This window comes from Symphalangus syndactylus, chromosome 7 (assembly GCF_028878055.3).
Source record: "Symphalangus syndactylus isolate Jambi chromosome 7, NHGRI_mSymSyn1-v2.1_pri, whole genome shotgun sequence".
Taxonomy (NCBI): domain Eukaryota; kingdom Metazoa; phylum Chordata; class Mammalia; order Primates; family Hylobatidae; genus Symphalangus; species Symphalangus syndactylus.
In genome coordinates this window covers 76,984,388-77,007,737 of record NC_072429.2, presented here as the reverse complement: position 1 = coordinate 77,007,737, position 23,350 = coordinate 76,984,388, and the positions used below count along the sequence as shown (strand labels likewise).

Here is a 23,350-nt window from a genome sequence, read left to right as displayed (position 1 = left end):
CAACATTAGTCTAGCCCATGTAGTAAATCACAAAAAAAGAAATAAAAGCCAAAAGGTTGGAGGGAAGAAAATAAAACTGTCCTTATTTACAGGTGACATGACTGTATACATAGAAAAGTCCTAAGAAATCTACAAGAAGACTATTATTAGTAAATGAATTTAGGAAAATAGCAGGGCATAAGATTAATATACAAAAATTCAGTTTTTCTAAATGAGCAAAACACAACTAAAAATGAAATAAAATAAAATTCCATTTACAAGATCATCCAAATACATGATATACTTGGAAAAATCTAACAAAATATGTGTATGACCTATACAATATAAACTACAAAACACTGCTAAAATAAAACCTAAATGATCAGAAAATAAAACAGGTTCATGAACTGAACAATTCAATATTGTTAAAATGTCAATTCTCCTCAAATTGATTTATGAATTTAATATAATCTCAGTCAAATGCTAGAAGTCATTTTTTGTAGATGTTGACAAGTCAATTATAAAATGTATATACAAATGTAAATCAAGAATAGCCAAAGTTTTTTTTTTGTTTGTTTTTTTGTTTTTTTTTGAGACAGTCTCTCACTCTGTCACCGAGGCTGGAGTGCAGTGGCGTGATCTAGGCTCACTGCAAGCTCCTCCTCCTGGGTTCATGCCATTCTCCTGCCTCAGCCTCCCAAGTAGCTGGGACTACAGGCGCCTGCCACCATGTCTGACTAATTTTTTGTATTTTTATTAGAGATGGGGTTTCACTGTGTTGGCCAGGATGGTCTTGATCTCCTGACATCGTGATCTGCCCACCTCGGCCTCCCAAAGTGCTGGGATTACAGGCGTGAACCACTGCACTCGGCTGCCAAAGAAAATTTTAAAAGGAATTCAAGTAGGAAAATTTAGACTACTTGATTTTAAGACTTATTAAGGTTCACTATTCAGTATAGTGATAATGCAGTATTGACTAAAGGACAGGGATATAAATCAATGGAACAGAACAGCATGTCCTGAAATAAACCCATACATTTATATTCAACTGATTTCCAACCAAGGTGCCTCAGCAATTCATCAGGGAAAGAAAAGTCCTTTAAGCAAATCATGCTAAAACAATAGAATGTCCACATAGAAAACAAAAGGAAAAACTGCCCCTTACTTCACACTATACACAAATACTAGCCTGAAATGATTTACTAAAAGCATAAAACTTATAGAAGACATGGGAGAAAAATCTTTGCAATCTTAGTATAGGCAAAGATTTCTTTGATACAACATAAGGAGCATAAATCATAAAGAATTAATACATTGGACTTAATCACATTTTAAAATTTTTGCTCTTCAAAAGACATCCTTAAGAAAATGAAAAGCCCAGTCACATGATGGGAGAAAATATTCTTAATATATATCTGAGAAAAGACCAAGAATATATAACAAGGTCTTTCACTCGATAATCCAAAAACATGTATACATATATATAGTGTTTTTTATATATTTTATATATATAAAACGTGCTAAGACAATAGGATATCCACATAGAAAAAAAGAAACAATTGCCCCTTACTTCACACTATACACAATTAGCTTGAAATGATTTACAGATATAAGAGCTAAAAGCATACAACTTTTATAGATATATAAAACGATATACATAAAACTATATATATATATATAAAAGCAGGTGAGAAAAATATAGTCTAATGTCATGAAAAGCATAAACAATAAACTATGAATGTCCATGAGCCATTTTCTCATTAATAGCAATTATTAAAACTGAACTTATCACCTGTGTCCGAGAAGCTGGTTTTCCTTTGGTATCTGTAGAAAATTTCCCTTTATTACTAATGCGTGCTGCCTGTTCTTTACAGAAATTTATATGTCTATCAGCTGCATTTTCATTGAATCTCCTCTGACAATATGGACATTGAATATAATCTATAACAGATAAAAACAGATACAGATTAATAGCATAGTACTTGAAACAGACATTAAAAAATCTTATGCAGAGTCCATCAAAAAATGTAAGTAATAACATCTGATAAGCAAAAACTCCCATATCCTTATAACTACCCAGTTTGACTTGTCTAAACTTAGTAAAGACTTAAAAAAAAAAGTCTGCTGGTACATGAATTCCAATTTTCTCCTAGCTTTGAATCAAATGTGTGAAGGAAAAAGAACAAAAGATAAATCCTTAGTACAAAAGAGTAAGCAGAGGAAAGACATTATTTCTTTTTTGCCTTCATGTTTTCATTTATAATGGATACATACTTTATATAGCAGACTAGTTAGGAAGTAATAATATGTGACATTAAAATATATTTTAAAATACAGGCTCATCTATTAAAATTTTTTATTTTATCAAATGGAAAACTGTCAAGAAATAGTTTACTTATCTTTAAAGTGCTATTTTCTCTTAAAAGTCCCAACAGATGGAAGAAGTGATTAAAATATATCTCACTGACATAATTCAAATTTAAGAAACAGCAAATGTTTCCAAGATAAAATATCTTCCGAAAATGCAAAGCATACTGTAAATTAAACTTCTTTTGAAATTATTCCAGAACCATATTTTGTAGCATTGTAAAATAACTAAATGAGACACTGGGAATAAATGTAAAAATTTAGTAGTGTCAAAAAAGAATCTTAATTTAACAGGTTTACAATTTAACAGGTTTACTTTTTGATAGAGAGTTTGCCCTTTTCAATTTATATTCATCTGCAGCTCAAAAATTTGTCCTGCTTACTACTGGAGTAGGTCTTAAACCTCTCATAACAAAGAAATAAGCTGTTTTTGTCAGCCCCAAAAGATTAAAAAAACTTCTAAAGCCCAAATGATCCTGAAGAACTGGTACCCTCTCACTCTCTTATATTAGACATGAGAAATGTAGCTATGTAGAGTTAAGACACAATATCTAAATATCTTCAAAGCAGAGAGAAAACTCAAGTTCATGAAGAAAATAAAGGTAGTATTAAAAGAGACCCACGATCAGTTGAAGCATACCAGAAACATTCATTCATATAAGTTAATTATTAATACTCTAGAACAGGGTTTCCCAAAGTATGGCCCATGGGCCAAATCCAGCCTGCCTGTTGCCTGTCTTTGTAAATGAAGTGTTAAGGAAACACAGCCATGCTCATTCATTTACATATTGTCTACAGCTTATTTGTTGCAACAGAAACCTTGTGGCATATAAAATCTAAGATATTTACTATATCTATAGATATACTATATCTCTCCTCTACAATAAAATGTCAAAAACGATCATATCTAGATTTGCTAAAGAACTTTCTCCTTGTTAGAAAATAAATCCCAATCTAGAGTACTAACATAGTATTAATGTGGCTACCCTGTTACATTAACAACCTCTTTAGGCTGCTCTAATAAGGAATGTCAAAATGTCAACTTTGTCACTTTAAGTCTTTCAGTATCTCATACAGGGTTGCAAAAATCTTGCTTTGCTTTTAATAACAATGAATCAAGCAACTTTTATCTGCTCAATGAAAAAAAATTTAACAATATACAAATTTAAGGCACAAATGTAGTCGAGCCACATGAATTATACATTTTAGGAAAATTATGATTTTTTTTAATCAATCTCAGATGAGAAGACACCAAGGAACCAGGCAACATAATTATATGACTCCTACTGAATGACTACATTTCAATCCGCAGTGAGCATGGTTAAAATATTTCCTGGAATACTCACATTTAATAGTTACTATAATAATTTTTAAATGATATTATAATGCCTTATGTTTAAATAAAAGTATTAAAATAAAAACATAATACACTTCACACTTCTATGTTCCAAATTAATGTCTTTATAAGCCTACATGACTAGATTACCACCACCATTTTACACCAAAGCATTTAAAGGTTATGCCTCATAAGACTCCATGATTATAAGTTAAGCTTAACAAGTTAAAATTTATAAAAACTCTATCATTATTTTCTTTTCACATGAACATTTCTGTCAACAATATTCCAAATACCAGGATCATAAGAAGGTGGAGGAGGAGGAGGAAGTTTGCCACCCTCTTTGAGAGCCTGATCAAGGCCTTTAGCTGCTCTTATGGTAGCAATGAATTCTTCATGTTTCCTTCTCCAATTAGATGGTTTCTTTGGTGGTTCTGGCTACAAAAAAATAAACAAACAAACAAACAAACAGTATCTTTTTAGTATATTGAAATAAAACATCAGATAATTCCGTATCATTTTAAATGTTCTCTTATCAGAAGTCCTTAAATGATATCCTTCTCAAATTTATAATTTTAAAGAGAAACTTAATGCAGCTACATTGCAATCTTATATTCAATTTCTTAATGCAAGTCTCACTGCGAAAGACACTAGTAAACTGCCTTCTGTAGGTGTTACATCTATTTATCCTCCCACTAAGACTGTTGCTGTGGTTGAATGTTCTCTCCAAAACTCATGTTAAAATGTAATTGCTATTATAACAGTATTACCGAGTGGGGACATCTGAAAGGTTATTAAGTCCATTACAGTTCCGCCCTCATGATGGATTAATGCCATTATCCCAGTAGCAGATTAGTTATTGAGGGAGTGGGTTCCTGATAAAAGAGTAAGTTTGGACCCCACTTTTTCTGTTTCACATGCACACCTGCCCTTTCGTCATGGGATTATGCAGCAAGAAGGCCCTCGCCAGATGCTAGCACTATGCTCCTGGACCTCCCAACCCCCAGAACTGTTGAAAGATACATTTCTTTATAAATTACCCAGTTTGTGGTATTCTATTATAGCAGCAGAAAAGAGACTAAGACAGTGCATTTCCCTGTTTTCCCACAGATCCTCTAACAGAGTATATTATCTATCATTTGGGTTTTGAACCGATTAGAAATATGAAAAATAGTCCTCACTTTGTGGATTTAATTGGATTTTCTCTTATAATGATTGAGACTGGGCACCTTTTTAAATTATTAAGAATCATTTAATGTATTGCCTTTACTGTAGACTATTTATATTCCTGGTCAGCTTATTTGTTGAGTTATTGGCCTTTAATGTAGTATTTCTAGTAATTTTTTATAGGAAAATATTCCCTCCCTCCCACCAATAATCTGTCTTTTGACTTTGTCTATGGGTCGTCTTTTACTATGCATAATTATTTTTTAATTACAGTTTAATTTACTGATCTTTTATGGCCTCTGGATCTGCATTAGCCAGGTGCAACCTCATACCAAGGAAAAATAAAATTTTCCCATGTTTACTTCTACAACTTCCAGTTTCAATTAAAATTTCTTAAATATTTTATTCATGTGGAATTTATCCTGCTGTGTGGAGTGACAAATTGAATCAAATTTTGCTTTTTTTTTTTTTTTTTAACATGGCTATGCAGTTGTCCTATCCTTTAGTGACTCTCCCTTCCCCCCCCCTCCCCCAACAGAATTGAAGTAACACCTGTATAATACACTAAATTCCTTTCAGAATTTGGGCCTATTTCTGAACTTCTCTTCCATTCCACGGTTCTGACTATCCTGTGTTAGCACCAGTATTTTCAATATTGAGACATTATATTTTAATATCTGATAGGGTAATATTTTATTAAGCTTTTTAAATCTTTTCCTAGTTGTTCATGTATATAAATTTTTCAATGCAAACTTTTGAATCAACTTGCCTAATTTTTAAAAATTAAGAATAACATTTATAAACAAGTTGAGAAACTTAAAATCTTTATTAGGTTGAGTTTACCTATACAAGAATATGGGATATATTTCCATTTGAAAAACAGTTCATTTTTATCTTTCAGTAGTATTTTTTTTTCTTTGTGGAAGTCTTGTATCTTTATTATAAAGTTTATTCCTAAATATTTCACACTTTGTGTTGTTCTTTTGCAGAGGGTCCTTTCCTCATTGTTATGTCTCAAGAGCCTGTTTGCTGAGTATATGAAGCTTAGTTATTTTTGCATAGTAACCTACCACATTACTTCCCTTTACTCCTATTGTTTGTAGTAATTTCCTACTTAATTCTCTTGGGTTTTCCAGGTATATCATATCTTCTAAAAAAAAGATGACTTTACCTAGTCTTTTCAAATATCTATTGACATAGTTTGGCTGTGTCCCCAACCAAATCTCATCTTGAATTGTAGCTCCCATAATCTACACCTGTTATGGGGGATAGTCGGTGGGAGGTAATTGAATCACGGGGACAGGTTTCTCCCATGCCATTCTCATGACAGTGAATAAGTCTCATGAGATCTGATGGTTTTACAAAGGGCAGTTCCCTTGCACACACACTCTTGCCTGCCATCATGTAAGATGTGCCTTTGATTCTCCCTCACCTTCACCATGATTGTGAGGCCTCCCCAGACATGTGAAACTGAGTCTGTTAAACCTCTTTTTCTTTATAAATTGCCCAGTCTCAGGTATTTCTTCATAGCAGTATGAAAATAGACTAATACAGTAAGTTGGTACTGGTGGAGTGGGGTACTGCTATTAAGATACCCCAAAATGTGTAAGCAACTTTGGAACTGGGTAACAAGCAGAGGCTGAAACAGTTTGGAGGGCTCAGAAGACAGAAAAATGCGGGAAAGTTTGGAACTTCCTAGAAACTTGTTGAATGGCTTTGACCAAAATGTTAATAGTGATATGGACAACAAAGTCCAGGCTAAGGTGGTCTCAGGTGGAGATGAAGAACTTGTTGGGAAATGGAGCAAAGGTGATTCTTGTTATGCTTTAGCAAAGAGACTGGCAGCATTTTGCTCTTGCCATAGAGATCTGTGGCTTTAAACTTGGGAAAGATGATTTAAGGTTTCTGGTGGAAGAAATTTCTGGGGAGCAAAGCATTCAAGAGGAAGCAGAACACATAAGTTTGGAAAATTTGCAGCCTAACGATGTAACAGAAAAGAAAAATCCATTTTCTGGGGAGAAATTCATGGCTGCTGCAAAAATTTGCATAAGTAACAAGTAATGGAATGGTAATCACCAAGACAAAAGGAAAAATGCCTCCAGGGCACATCAGAGACCTTCATGGCAGCCCCTCCCATCACAGGTTCAGAGGCCTAGAAGGGAAAAATGGTTTCCTAGGCCAGGTCCAGGGCCCCCCTACGGTGTGCAGCCTAGCAACTTGGTGCCCTGGGTCCCAGCTGCTCCAGGCATGGCTAAAATGGGCCAAGGTACAAGTTGAGCCATGGCTTCAGAGGTGCAAGCCCCAGGCCATGGCAGCTTCCACATGGTGTTGAGCTTGCAGGTGCATAGAAATCAAGAGTTGAGTTTTGGGAGCCTCTGTCTAGATTTCAGAGAATGTATGGAAACACCTGGATGTCCACGAATAAGTTTGCTCCAGGGGTGGGGCCCTCATGGAGAACCTCTGGTAGGGCACTGCAGAAGGGAAATAAGAGATTGGAGTCCCCACACAGAGGCCCCACTGGGGCATGCCTAGTGGAGCTGTGAGAAGAGGGCCACCATCCTCCAGACCCCAGAATGGTAGATCCACCAACAGCTTGCACTGTGTGCCTGGAAAAGTTGCAGACACTATAATAGGAATAGTTGGGTATCTAAAAACGCCCTGGAGGCATTTTTCCTTTTGTCTTGGTGATTACCATTCCATTACCTGTTACTTATGCAAATTTTTGCAGCAGCCATGAATTTCTCCCCAGAAAATGGATTTTTCTTTTCTGTTACATCGTTAGGCTGCAAATTTTCCAAACTTATATGTTCTGCTTCCTCTTGAATGCTTTGCTCCCCAGAAATTTCTTCCACCAGAAACCTGCCAGCCCAAGAAAGCAGCCAGGAGGGGGGGCGGGGGCTGTACCTTGCAAAGACAAAGGGGCAGATCTGCCCAAGGCCATGGGAGCCCACTTTCTGAACCAGCATGACCTGGATGTGAGACATGGAGTCAAAGGAAATCGTTTCAGAGCTTTAAGGTTTAATGACTGCCCTCATGGATTTCAGACTTGCATGGAACCTGTGGCCCCTTTGTTCTGGCCAATTTCTCCGACTTAGAATGGGTGTATTTACCCAATGCCTGTATCCCTATTGTACCTAGGAAGTAACTAACTTGTTTTTGATTTTAGAGACTCACAGGCAGAAGAAACTTGCCTTGTCTCAGATGAGACTTTGAACTGTGGACTTTAGAGTTAATGCTGAAATGAGTTAAGACTTTGGGGGACTGTTGGGAAGGCATGATTGGTTTTGAAATGTGAGGACATGAAATTTGGGAGTGGCCAGTGACGGAATGATACGGTTTGGCTGTGTCCCCATACAAATCTCATCTTGAATTGTAGTTCTCATAATCCCCACAGGTTGTGGGAGGAACCCATTGGGAGGTAATTGAATCACGAGGGCAGGTTTTTCCTGTGTTGTTCTCGTGATAGTGAATAAGTCTTGCAAGATCTGATGGTTTCATTAAAAAGGGAAGTTCCCCTGCTCTTGTCTGCTGCCATGTGAGATGTGACTTTGTTCCTTCTTCACCTTCCACCATGATGTGAGGCCTCCCTAGCCACATGGAACTGTGAGTCCATTAAACTTCTTTTTCTTTGTAAATTACCCAGTCTCCAGTATTTCTTAATAGCAGTAGGAAAATGGACTAATACATCTATGCATCTAATTTCTTCTTCTTATCTAACTGTATTGGCTGGCATTTATGGGATTGTTACAGTTTAACCTTCTCTTTGATTTTAATGGGAACTGCCTCTAGTGTCCTCCACTAAACATGATGCTGGCTCACATGCTACAGAGATTTATTTTGTAATATTATTGAGATACCCAACTATTCCTATCATGTCTATATTTTTAAAATCAAGAATTAGGTGTTGAATCCACAAAGTCAAAAGATGGCACCTTAAAAGATGGCTGGGTATGATGGCTCATGCCTGTAATCTCAACATTTTGGGAGGTGAAAGTGGGAGAAATCACCTGAGGCCAGGAGTTCAAGACCAGCCTGGTCAACATAGTAAGATCCTTGAAAAAAAAAAAAAAAAGAAAAAGAAAAAGAAACAAAAAGGAAAAAAGAGAACTCAAATTATGAAGGAATGAAAAATAATACACAAATATGAGAAAGACAAGAAGATATTATAAAGAAATTGTATGCCAATAAATTTAATAATTATGACAAAATGGGCAATGTCCTTGGAAAACACAACAAAACAGATACCAGAACAAATATAAAATCAAAATGTCACTTATTTTAGAAAATATTTTCCTTCCCACAAAGAAACCTCACCATCCTTACTTTAAATGCTCACAGAAAACACAAAAATGTACACCTAATTTTTCTATCATCAAATGATTTTTTATTAGTAAGATTAATTTCCCGCTAGAAAATGTTCTTATACCACTGGAAGAAGTTATTACCATTAAGAGTAGGATTTTGTTTAAAAAAACTATTCAATCAGGTGCTTAGCTTAGACCACTTCACTGTAATGATGCTTTACAACTATGCTGAATAAGTACTTAAGTAATTTATTCTTAGCAATACACAGTCGGCCCTTACTACCCATGGGTTCCATATTCGTGGCTTGCGCATCCATGGATTCAACAAACCATGAATCAGAAACATTCAGGAAAAAAATAAATAACCATATAACAATAAAAAGTAACATAAATTAAAGACACAATTCAACAACTATTTACATAGCATTAAATTATAAGTAATCTAGACATAAAGTACATGGGAGATGTGCATAAGTTATATGCAAATACTATGCCATAAGGAGTTTGAGTATCCACAGATACTGATATCAGAGGTGGGTCCCTGGAACCAATCTCCCACAGATACCAACGGATTACGATAATATATAACAGATATTAAGGAGAGATTATCACAATAGGTTCATTGCTTTGGTTTCAAGAAAGAAAATAAGCTGACAACAACTATATCTGGACATTGAACAACTGATAAAACTTTTCCTTAGAAACATAATATAGATTGCAAATCCTGGCAGTCAACATGTCAAAATAAGCAGTATCTATTATGCTAAAATGTCTGTAAATAATTGCTTAACTTTTTGGATGTAGAGATTATCACAATGGTAGAAGATGTAATAAATCAAAACTTAAGTTATATCGGAAGTTTTTAATAATGACTTGAAAAGAATGTGGGACAGCAATTGGCTCTCCAATGCTATAAAAATCTCACTGTAATTGATGGAGTTTGAAACAGCACCTTGGTCTCTTCTTTGAAGTTTAAAAGCTTATTTTTTAAAATAAAATTTGTTTTATAAGCTTCGGATGATTTCTAAACTGAACATATAACACAGAATTGTACTTACTCTTTAATCTTAATGTAGCAGATAATTGTGTTTATTCTTAACCTTAATGTAACAGACAATATAATATTTTTCAACATACATAACACAAAGGTTCATACTGTTCAAAAGGTTATATAGTTACCCTTGGTTTGAGAGGTTTTACTGTTGGAATATCAGTTCCTTCAGCTCTCTGTCTGCTTGAATCAAAAGTCTTCCGTTTTTTAGTTGCAGTTTTCTGGCAAATGGGTCCATGTTTTTTCTGTTAAGATAAAGAAATGCAGCCTATCATTTTCTTTTCTACAGAAGGTAAGACTACAGAACTTTATTTACATTGAGACCAGTTTAAAAATCTGAGACCAAATGAAAAACCTGAATACAAAATAATAAATAAGATACACCTTGCCTTAACCAAAAGTTAAGTTGTAAAACGTATATGTAGTGCATGCTCTAAGTTATCTTTCTCACTAAAAAAAAATTATAAACACTCTTCTAACATGTCATTAAGTTATTTCTCTTCTCCTAGTTTGTACATTACTAATGTCAGAAGTGTGTGAACCAGAGCAACTCTATCTTAAACAGGAGCTGAGTAAAATGAGGCTGAAACCTACTGGGCTGCATTCTCAGATAGTTAAGGCATTCTAAGTCACAGGATAAGATAAGAGATCAGCACAAAATACAGATCATAAAGACCTTTCTAATAAAACAGGTTGCACTAGAGAGGCTGGACAAAACCCACCAAAACAAAAATGGTGACGACAGTGACCTCTGGTCATTCTCACTGCTACACTCCCACCAGCGCCATGGTAGTTTACAAATGCCATGGCAACATCAGGAAGTTACCCTATATGGTTTAAAAAGAGGAGGCATGAATAATCCACCCCTTGTTTAGCATATCATCAAGAAATAACCATAAAAATGGGCAACCAGCAGCCTTCAGGGCTGCTGTCTATGGAGTACCCGTTCTTTCATTCCTTTACTTTCTTAATAAACTTGCTTTTACTTTGCACTGTGAACTTGCCCTAAATTGTTTCCTGTGCAAAATCCAAAAACTCTCTCTTAGGGTCTGGATTGTGACCCTTTTCTTGTAAAATATTTATCTGTCCTGTAACATTAAGAATAAGAAAAAGTAACAAAGTCAAAGTTACTACACTGGAACAAAAAAAAAGTCTCCACTAAATACCTGAACATAGATACTAGAAAAAGAAAATACAAAGAATACATTAGTTTTAGGATTACAAAAGTTAATGTAAGAGTAGTAGTTTGGATTACTATAGTTAACATAATAGTAGTATGCTAATATAAAGTTAACACAAAATAGTAGGACAGGTGGTCTGATTTGTGTCCTTCTCCCATACTAATTCTTTCCCTCCCTTCTGGAACTCAAATTTTGCAGTTTTCTTCGCCTAGGATTTTTCTTGAGCTTATCTAGTGTTCTACTACTCCTACAGGTTTTTTTTTTTTTTTTTAGAGAGTTGTCCTTTCATTCATTCATTTATTCAGTTATTCAGTTTAGGGACATTAGGATGGAAGCTGTCTTAAATGACCTCCAATAAATCAACTGGATAAACATTCTCCCTCCACTATATTAAGCAGGATGATTGATGACATCGGTATACTAAATACTCTTTTCTCTCTTGTATTTTGATAAACACTGAAGGAGGAAGAACTGTCAAACTTTGGGAAAAAACAAAACCTCAAAACTGGATTATTTGGTGTATTGCAGCCTCTTAGGCTTTCAGTACACAATTAGCAATCAACTGTTTTACATACTTATTTTCAGTTTTCATTTCAACAAACAAGCACTGTAATTACAGCTCTTAAGTATTTTAAAAAAATGAGGATAGCAGATGACTATCTAGTGGACCCATGTACATATGTTCCTTATTAAGTTATACATGTCAAGTGTATGTGGTGCTTGTTTCCCAACATAACTCAAGTTTCAGGTGTTATAATAATATCATTAAGTTAAATACCACATAAATGAGAGCCAAAAAAGGCATTTTTTTTTTTTTTTTTTGCTGTGTAATTTAGCTGGACACTCTGAAAAATAATAAATTGATAAGAAAAAAAATCATTGAATGTGTGAGCAAGATGTTTTTAAAAGATTACAAAAAAGCCATTATTATTTAAAAGGTGCCTACAGTCAGAAGGACGCTTTGGATCATTAATTCCTCACTTTGCTTTAAAGAAACAAACTAGAAATAGTAAGAGGATGCACAGTGGATTGTGGCAGAACTTTAATCAGTAGATCTACATTCACAGAAAAATTCTGTCTTACATCAAAGGATTAATAAATGTGTATTTGTGTTTGAAGTTAAAATATGTAAGGTACATAGGCATAATTTTTATTATTCCCTATTTAGTTAGCTAATTTTATTAAGATTAGTTAAAAGCATTTTTATTTGTACTTACTAAGTAGCTAACATATCTTAAGAATGCATAATAAATTGTAGGTGTACTTTTACATTGAAAAAATCTTTTTCTTTGAAACATTTCAAACACAAATAAGAGCTGACAGAAAAGGATAATTAACTCCCATTTACTACTCATCACCCAGCTTCAACAACTACCAACATTTTAGCCATTTTGTTTCATCTATCCCTGATTTTTTCCTGAAGTACTATAAAGCAAATTCCAGACATTATATTATTTTGTATCTGTAAATAATTACTTATTTCTAAGGTATCTGGTTTTTTTTTTTTTATTTTGTTTGTTTTTGGTAAGAGTCTCATAAAACGAGGAATAACTTTAAACTTTAATAGAAGAGTTCTGAAGACCAAACTCTGAAGGAAAGAAAGCATTCTGGAAGAATGGCATAGCTGAAATCAAGACCCTTGAACAAAGAATATTACCCATTAACTCTTCAAAAACTATTCCACGTAAGTTCTTCCCATGAGAATTGACCAGAATTATTGAACAATTACAGATCTGTAAAACCATAAAGGTACAAAATCAGTCTACTCACTAATGCTACTGGAAAGAATGTTCTTCCACAAATCTTGCAAGGTAACAATTCTCCAACTTGGACAACACCTCCATTCTCTAAAACAGGAAGGAATTTAATAAATAATTTCTATAACTTAAAATTGTGAAACTTCACATTTTAATGTTTTCTCTTAGTTTTATAGGTAAATTATCAGTTTTTGTGAAAAATGTTTTACTGCATTTTGAAATAAGCAAAATTATCTATGAAAAGGAGCATAATACTTAGTTATCAGTGGTGAAAAAGGTCAGGATAAATATGAAAGAGTCATGATTTAAAGATATCCAAATTGTTACCATTGGAAATATCTAGTTTTCTTGTAATTATTTTAAGCAAATCAATTTGTCATATTCTCTTAACTTACAGGGTATCTCTATGGTAAATTACTACATTTTAAGAACAAAATTTATATTATTAATTTCCAAGGCATGAAGAAATACCATTAGTGATCAGTTCAGTGACTTCCTGAGATGATTTGAAGAATCTAGAATAAAATGAATCTTATTCTGTTTATCACCAAACAATAGAAAGTACAATGCTATAAGATTAAGATCACCTAGTTACGCAAATTACGCGTATTACGTAAAATAATTATTTTATACATATAATACGTATATTAAGAGTCAGTGGACTAGTAAATGGAGATATTCTGACCTTACAAACAAAATTAAATAAAGAGGTAGCTACAACTTTCACTCAATTATTAATAAAATTAATATAACTATCATGTAACTGAATACAACAAATGTTATTACTAAAAAGAGAAAAAAGGAAACTACAAAAAAAGAAATTACATTCTTTGTGATTCTGCATAATTCATTTTGTCATTTTATTTCCAAATATCAAACATAAACTTGTTTTCATACTTGTAATTTCCTAAAAATGATACTTAAACATGTAACATTTTCCCCATAGTTTCTGCTGAATATTTTAGAGATGCTAAAATTCTTTTATCATATGAAAGACAAATAGAAAAACATTTTTCTTTAGAAGTAACAAACTAATTTTTAAAAGTACAATTATATAACTCCATATAACCTGGTCCAAGACATTTAGTGAGTTCACAGAGAACTAAACAGGCAAACCAAAATAGATTTTGGTAAGAATGCATTCAAATACAGTAACAGAAGAACTGTTTTGCTTTCTCATTTTCCTATTACTCCACTGCCCTATTTAACTGGTGGATAGTGATTACTTGTCATCTCAGATGGAGGCAATGTTGTGTAGTGGCAGTTAAGCAGTCAACACTACAAAAGCAAAGCTAAGATTTGCCTGACTTGTCCTTCTCCAATACCAGGAGCTAAGTTATTTAGGGAGGGCAATCTCATTTATCTGGATCACTTAAGTCCACTAACAATCCAGCGTTACTAAATGGAAACCATTAGGTTCATTTAGATAAGACAGTCTTCAAAATGATGGTCTCAGTAACATCACATGCTAACTAATCTATTAAGCTTGCTTATAGCTTTCATGTATTCCTTTAAATACTAAGCAATGATTTTAAAATTCATCAATAAAAAATATTAAAAAGCACCACATATTATACTTGCTTAAAAGTGTATTTGCTTATCTACTTCTTAAATAGATGACAAAGCAAAATCTTATAAAAATTAACGATTGAGAAAAATGAATTCAGCACATAGAAAAACTACGTACCAAGCATGCACTAAGTAATATTAACACAAGGACAGAATAACACAATTATTGCTCTCATAAAGCTAACAATCTATATTATTTACTTATTAAATAGATCTAAGAACCAAATCAACTCCTATTTTTTATACAAAAAATTAAAACATAACAGCAACCAGAATATTACCATATAATAAAATCCAGTTCTTGACATTAATTTCCACAAGTTATCAAACATGTTTAAAATGTTTTTTTAAAAAAAGAAAATTATTATCACTATAAGGCATAAACAGATACAATACCATTTTAAAATAATGCTATTTGGGGATAATTTAAAAGCAATTATCCCCCAAAGAAATCTTTTTTAGAGAAGAATGTCATTCACCCAAAATAAAGATATATATAAAACATATATATAAATTTATAATGTCCTCTAATATTAGCTGGTCATAGAGCATAGCACTATAATTGACAAAATACGGCATATGCATGTGTGTTATGTCAAGACCTACAGAGGGAACTTCTACCCGGTAGCAAGGTAACAATTCTCCAATTTGGACAACGCGTTCATTCTCTAAAACAGAATACCATCTCACGCCAGTTAGAATGGCGATCATTAAAAAGTCAGGAAACAACAGATGTTGGAGAGGATGTGGAGAAATAGGAACACTTTTACACTGTTGATGGGAGTGTAAATTAATTCAACCATTGCGGAAGTCAGTGTGGCAATTCTTCAAAGATCTAGAACCAAAAATACCATTTGACCCAGCAATCCCATTACTGGGTATGTACCCAAAGTATCACAAATCATTCTACTATAAAGACACATGCACATGTATGCTTACTGCAGCACTATTTACAATAGCAAAGATTTAGAACCAACCCAAATGCCCATCAATGATAGACTGGATAAACAAAATGTGGCACATGTCTACCATGGAATAGTATGCAGCCATAAAAAAGAATGAGTTCATGTCCTTTGCAGGGGCATGGATGAAGTTGGAAACCATCACTCTCAGCAAACTAACACAGGAAGAGAAAATCAAACACCGCATGTTCTTATTCATAAGTGGGAGTTGAAGAATGAGAACACATGGACACAGGGAGGGGAAAATCACACACCAGGGCCTGTCGGGGTGGGAGGCAAGAGGAGGGAGAGCATTAGGACAAATGCCCAATGCATGTGGGGCTTAAAACCTAGATGACAGGTTGATGGGTGCAGCAAACCACCATGGCACATGTATACCTATGTAACAAACCCACACGTTCTGCACATGTATCCCAGAACTTAAAGTAAAATTCAAAAAACAATTAAAAATAATTTATGTACTTTAAATTGTGGAACTTCACATTGTAATGATTTCTTTAGTTTCATTGGTAAGTTGTCAGTTACTGTAAAAAAAACTTTTTACTGTAATTTGAAGTAAGAAAAATTATCAATTAAAATGGGCTTAAGAGTTACCAGTGGGCAAAAAGACCAGAATAAACACAGAAAAGTCATAATTTAAGGATAACCAAGCTGATTAGTTGGAAATATGTAGTTTTCTTGTAATTATTTTAAGCAAATCAATTTGTCATGTTCTTTTATCTTAAAGGTTATCTCTACGGTAAATTACTAAACCTTAAAAACAAAATTTATCTTATTAATCTCCAAGGCATGAAGAAATACTGCTGGTGATCAGTTAAGTGACATACTGAGTTGATCTGAAGAGTCTAGGGTAAAAAAAATCGTTTTCTCTTTATCACCAGATAATAGAAAGTATACTGCTATAAGGTTAAGATCACCTAGTTATGCAAACTGCATGTATTATTTGAATTGTTATTTTATACATATAATACTTATATTAAGATTAATTGGACCAAGGGGTTAAAATATTCTGACCTCACACACACAACTAATTAAATAATAAAGTGGCTGTATCTTTTGCTCAATTAAAATAATCATCATGTGCCTGGATATAAATTTTATTACTAAAATAATTTTAAAAAAATATATTAATGGAACCTTCTACCCAGATCATGATAAATACCTTAGGCCTCAGAGTCGAAAGCCACATTTTGCTCTAATTAAATTCATTAAAAGACATGACATTACAGTTGAAAAAGCACTGGAATTTGTCTTGTATTATCTAACTTCAAGTCCCCAGCTCTGTCACTGAGAACTACAAGTCCCCAGGGAAGATATTTAAGCTCTCTAAGGTTTGGATTTTCTGATATAAAACAAGGAAGTTAAGTTAAATGACATATGGTCCCTTTTTATCTGGAACATACTGTAATTTAACAAAATCTACCTTAAGACCACATTAGCAAGAAAAGTACATGGAAGACATCCTTCTTACTGATTTTTTTAATAAAGTTTATATATAAGAATGATTAAACCAATTGCAGATGGTAGAATGAATGCTTCAGGTAGTGTACACCACATTGAGGAAATAACTTCCACTTATCTACACAGAGAACTGAGAACCTGAAAGGACCTACAGCAAAGAACTCCTTGTTAGAAAAGCCTTTAAGACATGAATTAGAAAGAAATATATGACTAATCATATAGGCAGACTCAGTTTAACATCCGTTAAATGAGGCTAATATCTGCTCAATTTACTTTAAAATTTCAGAGGATCAATTATTACATATAAAAATGTTTCATAACCTACAGAAATAAAAAATATTACTTTCCAAGGCATGCAGGCAAACTCCACTAACCTTTCCTAAGTGGCAAAAACTAGCAAATTTTGCAGCTTATAAAAATGCAAGAGAAAGATGATATTCAGAGGGGTGAATATTATACCAGAGAGCAAATACTGTTGAAATAAGCACTCAAGGTGATGGATAGAACCAAGTCAATAAAGTACTTTAATATTCTAGAACTTTTAAGCAGCCAATCTCTCCTTACAAAATTTATCTGGCACACACTGTTGATTCTGTTATAAGTTGCTTATGTTTTGCAACTTCAAAACCTGCATGATGATAAGACTTGAAATGGTATCTTTATCTAACACTGTAAGTGATGAGAAATCATGATTTCATTTCAAATAGTTGTGACATTTTAAAATGCATACATTTAGGAACTATGAGAGAACATTTTCAAAGAAATCTTGGAAATTAAGAACAGTTCTGGCCTCCCCTGTGGCATGTCCATCTCCTCACTGCTGGTAAGTCTTATATTCTATCACCGTTCATTTGACTCCTTTAACGCTCAACAAACCTTTCTTTTGAAGCACAAAATATGTTATACCACTTTCTTCCCAATCCTTTCCAAAATTGAATTTCTTTCAGATCAATATTATCCAGTGTCTCAGAAGATTTACCCTTTTCAGCTCATCCTAGAAGAGTTTTTGTCTTAACCTAGTCAATGCCTACCCGACTCAACACACAACCTTCATCTTTCACAGCATTTTAGTCACCTCCACTAGTTCAGCAAAGCTACTGTCAAAACAAACAATTCTCGACTTTAAAACACTCAAGTTTCCTCTTTAACCACAGAATTCTACCTCTTACCTTTCTCTAAGTTACTATCTTGATCTCAGAGTGACTTGCTTTTCTTAATAAGCTCATTCCTGGCTGCACGTCCCTTCCTACCCAGTCTGAACATGACTCATCATTTATACTAGGAATTATCCACGAATCCCTTGCTTCATGGCCAAAAGTTTGGAAAATGGTACATTAACCTAAGTTAAATGGGTTCTCTTAGAGCAGAACTCCCTTAGTCTTAAAAAAAGAGGCTTAGTATGTTGTTATTTGCCCAAATTTATTTTATCAGAAATCCTTTGTACTCCCAAGACCAATGTTTTCCGCCAATGTCCTGAGGAGCACATTTTTTGAAACACTAACTTACATTTTCTGCTTAGTCCTTCTCTGCCTCTCATTCACTCACTGTCTGAATTGCAGGGAGACATTATCAGGCCAAGCACTGCATTGAAATACATCCATTCTGCCGGGCGCATTGGCTCACACCTGTAATCCCAGCACTTTGGGAGGCTGAGGCAGGCGGACCACCTGAGGTCGGGAGTTCAAGATCAGCCTGATCAACATGCAGAAACCCCATCTCTACTAAAAATACAAAATTAACTGGGCATGGTGGCACATGCCTGTAATCCCAGCTATTCCGGAGGCTGAGGCAGGAGAATCGCTTGAACCCGGGAGGCAGAGGTTGTGGTGAGCCGAGATCACGCCATTGCACTCCAGCCTGGGCAACAAAAGCAAAACTCTGTCTCAAAAAAAAAAAAAAAAGAATGAAAGAAAGAAAAACACAACCATTCCTTGATTCAATAAGTATTTGTTGAGCACCTAGCATGAGGCAGAAACTGTTCTAGGAGGTAGGAGTATAAGGATGATAAAAAACAAAGACTCTGATCTTATAGAGCTTTCACTGATCTAACAGGGAAAAAATAAATGAAAACTAATATATAAAATGCTGCATGGTGATAACCGCAATGAACGTAGAACAAAGTAAGGGGAGAAGAGATGGTCATAATGCTGTCTTGGAGAAGTATGGATAATCAGGGAAAGTTTGTTTAATAAGGAGACAATAATGACATTAAAAAGGAAGGTAACGGATTACTATTAATTTACTAATTGTCAAATCTGAAGCCCTCTTTTGAATCCCCATCCTACTGGGCCTTTCTACAGTCTGAGCCACTGCTGACAAATCCCTTTCACCTTTAAAGTCCTTTCTCTCTTGGCTTCAATATTTCCTTCTCTCCTCCCAAGCATGCTATGTTTTACCTATACTGGACCTGCTAACATGCTTTTTGTGATTTTCACCACCTAACAAACACACACTGAGAGGGCCTCCTATGCACTAGGCACTTAGCTAAATGTTTTACATATATTACATTATTTAATACTTAATATAATTTAGGTAGTTACATATTTAATAGCTCCATTTTTTTCATAGCAGAGAAAATAAGGGTTCAGATTAAGTAAACTGCCCAAATCATAGAGCTAAAAAGAAACAAAGCAAGGATTCAAATACAGTCCTCTCCAATACACTGTCTATTAAAATATCTGGCATCCAACTCAGTACCAAAAAGCAATAAATGCTAGATAAATTAATAAAGAATTATTCAGTAAACTAGTACACATTTACACTACGAAAAAATAAAACAAAACAGAAATTTTGATGAGACATGACTGTCTTTAAACCAAGGGCTACACTGAAGAGCAATCAGTCTTCTAATCAAGTTTTAGAGGGCAGTACTAAGATCTAATAATTTCAACAATCCACAAGAGGAACGGACAGTCTGATCGCTGCCACAATTTTTATAACCATTTATCAGGGATATGAAGGGAATGACAATACTCTATATAAGGATAAAATCTGCTTAGATTTTACCATCTCTTCATTTTACAAATAAAAAAGCTTATAAGAGATTGGAACTCTCCCAAGTCTAGAACTACTTCTATTATCCTTAGATAGATTTTGTAGGGCACAAATTTTATTAGATGAAAAGGAATTAAAAGGTTTTGCTATAATTATCCACAGAATGTAGAAGTGCTCAGATATTGATTCTACAAAAACATAGATAACTTATATTTGGTTTCAAAGTATAATGTTTGAGGCTAATACCTCATCTACTGACTATTCAAGAAGCATAAAGACCCAGAAGACCAAAAGTAAAACAAATGGTATACGATTACATGCAAATAACATAAGTTATAAGAAAGAGTAAGATTATCTTTAATAGAAATTTTCAAGAGTCCATATATTTTCTGGTTTTATAGCCAAGATTAATGTCTGGTAACTGGTTTCAACTAGAAACATATGTCTAATGCCAGAGTACAATATTTACTCAATTACTCTGACACATTAAGCAAACTTTTGAATATTTCTTACTGGATACTACAATATAATATTTATTAGACACCTTCAAAGTACTAGACTTTAACTTCCAATAGAGGTAAGAAACTACCTTATCTATCACTGTATCAATGTTTCTAGAATGAAAGAATGGATGAATTAATGAACGGTAAGCTTAAGACTCAGAGTTTGATATTTGCAAAGTGTGATCTCTTAGGGGAGGGAGAGGGGAGAAGGAGAAAGGGGAGAAAGGCACCATCCTAACTTCAACAGAAAATTCTCAGAGCTTTTATTAGATTGGATTGCTAGAAATTACCAGAATTCAACTGTTTTGCCCTACATAATTTAAGGCAACTTCACATATTTCGACCCAGTTTACCACAATTAAACACATTATAGTTAATGATGGCATCTAATTCTGTAAAAAAAAAAAAAAAATCTGAAAGTAAAGAGCAAGCACTATTAACATCATAAGCTGGGCCCATAAAACATGCCTATAAATACAGAATCCTACCTATTTGTCTACCTATGCAACTGAGTATCATAATAGGTTTCCACTATATTTTAAAAACATTCGTAGTAAAGTTTCAATAGCAGTATTTTATCACTGTTAAAATGTAAGGTCCACTAAAATGTAGGTTCAATGAGAGTAATTACTTAAGCATTTTTATTCTTTGCTGCAACCTAGAACATAAAAAGATGCCCATAATAGACATTTATTTAACAACAAATATTTATTTAGTACCTACTTTGTGTCAGACATTGTTTTAGGTGGCTAGGATACGTAAGTGAAAAATCAGATGACGATCTTTATCTTAATAATAAATGTTGAATGAAATAATAAAAATCTGCAAACTGTTCAAAAACACTTTATAGATAATATGTAATAAAACGTTATCATATTATATATGATAATCTCATGAGAATTCCATAACCCATGCTTTAATCCCACCAAGATACAAAAGTATCTTGAAAGTAAAATATACTGTACTATCATTACAATTCCTTATTTCATGGAAATTTGAACTATCTTCCAAAAACACATAAGCAAAAAACAAGACCTTCATTAGGCCAGCATACTGCAGCTGTCCACAAATGGAAAATTATCAGAATTATTTATCAGAGCAAAAGCACGAAATAAACTCCTACTCATGTTATTACATCTGCTTTTTGGCGAACTTAGGTGACTGAAAAAGTTACCGGCTACCACTTTTCACTTCATCACACAATGTACAATATTTTGCTCCCTGGCATGCAACAATACACAAGACTCAAAACTTCTGCTCATTCTTAATTCCAAGTGAATCCGTGTAAACCAGAAGACGGGGGAAAAGGAGCTAAATCAAGACAAGAGGATCTTTCAATTCTGAAGGTTTGTTCTTTATCATAACAAATCAAAAAATCTTGAAACTAGCACTGTTGCCAATGCTAGTTATTGTGGTTTTTTCCTTCCTTTGTTTTTAGGTGAATGCTTTCCTTACACAGGATGAAATGGGTAAACAGAATAGAGAAAAAGTGAAAGAACTGGGAACAAAGCAAAATCTGGAGTCATGGTTACAGTACAAAGATAAACCCAAAGATAAGGAACCAATACAGGCTCTTCCTCACATAGCGGCCGTGAATAAGTCATCAAATCCTCCGGGTAATCTATTGTACCGGCTCTAAAGCTGGCCAGTGACACTTCCTTAGGAGATGCTCTGACATCCCTCCGACAGAAGATGCTGCCGAAATGTAAAAAACCGGTTACCTAGTGAAATCGACCAAAGAATGTAAGGAGCTCGAGGCTGGAGACACACCCCGGGGCTGCAGCACAAACTGGCCTGGTGGTGTTAAGGCCGTGGACAATAATGGAGAGAGTCCAGTACAAGGAAGACAAAATCTGGCCAGAGACTGGGATCACTAAAAGGGCACTTAGGAGTCAAGCAAGATCAGAAAATGGTAGGAAGAGACGTGCAAGCGTCTTGCCAGGGGCAGAATCTGGCTCCGGGTGGGCAAGCCCAGGTGAAGACCGTCTGAGGCGTGGCAGCCTGGGAGCGTTCGCTCCACCGCATCGGGGACTGTCCGGCTCCCTTCGGCCCCAGCCTCCGGAGGCGCGGGCGGGGAAGCGGCGAGGTCCGCCGCTCCGAACCAGCCCTCGCCTTCCTGCTACTGGTGTCCAGGGTCCCCAGCTGTTCTGGGCCCGCTCTAGCCGCCCTGCCCGCATCCCTTCATCGCCTCACCTTCCAGTCCCTCCATTGCGCCACCTCCAAGAGCTCAGCAAGACTCGCCCAAGAGCGCCCGCCGCCGCCCAACTCTGGCTGTAGCAACCCAGCCGCACCTCCCACCCGCTAACATTCCAGGCTCCAATTGGCTCCGCAGCTGCGGGGGCGGGGATCCGTGGGGGCGGGGCCGCAGCGGAGGCGAGGTTCCTGCGGTCTCCTCCTGCCTGCCACCCCGCTCCGTCTCTCCGGGTTACCCTCCAGGGAGCCGGGAGCCGCTTCAGGTTGCAGTCTGCGACGCAACGGCGCCTTTGTTTGATTCCAGCCTTGTTTTCCCTCATACCTCATCCTCCTATTTGGAGTACCTCAGCACCTCATGGGCTCCGCTTCACCATTCCTCAATCAGTCAATGCCTCTGACTTGTGGCCGCCATCCCTCCTAGTGGATACTTTAAGCAGGCAAGCAAACCAAACAAACGCCCAGCACGCTTGCATGCAGCAGTCTCCGTTTTCCGGTCTTTGGTTGCATGACTTGACCTCAGCGTATC

The 23,350-nt window shown here is 35.2% G+C and overlaps 1 protein-coding gene across 4 annotated transcripts in view; it reads right to left on the bottom strand.

The window, feature by feature from the left end:
* The window catches only part of ZC2HC1A (zinc finger C2HC-type containing 1A), a 53,367-nt gene extending 30,454 nt beyond the window's left edge, over positions 1–22,913 (bottom strand). For 2 of the 4 annotated variants that reach the window (XM_055286573.2, XM_063643333.1), the window contains exons 1-5: positions 22,825–22,913; positions 13,156–13,232; positions 10,333–10,449; positions 3,979–4,120; positions 1,772–1,920 (exon numbers count right to left, since the gene is read on the bottom strand). In XM_055286573.2, the coding sequence (XP_055142548.1) occupies positions 1,772–1,920; positions 3,979–4,120; positions 10,333–10,449; positions 13,156–13,232; positions 22,825–22,840 (501 nt within the window). In that variant the 5' untranslated portion in view covers positions 22,841–22,913. Of the gene's footprint in view, positions 1–1,759; positions 1,921–3,978; positions 4,121–10,332; positions 10,450–13,155; positions 13,233–22,824 lie in introns of all 4 variants that reach the window. The other 2 variants (XM_063643332.1, XM_063643334.1) reach the window with 1 other exon arrangement.
* Positions 22,914–23,350: the final 437 nt, after the last annotated feature.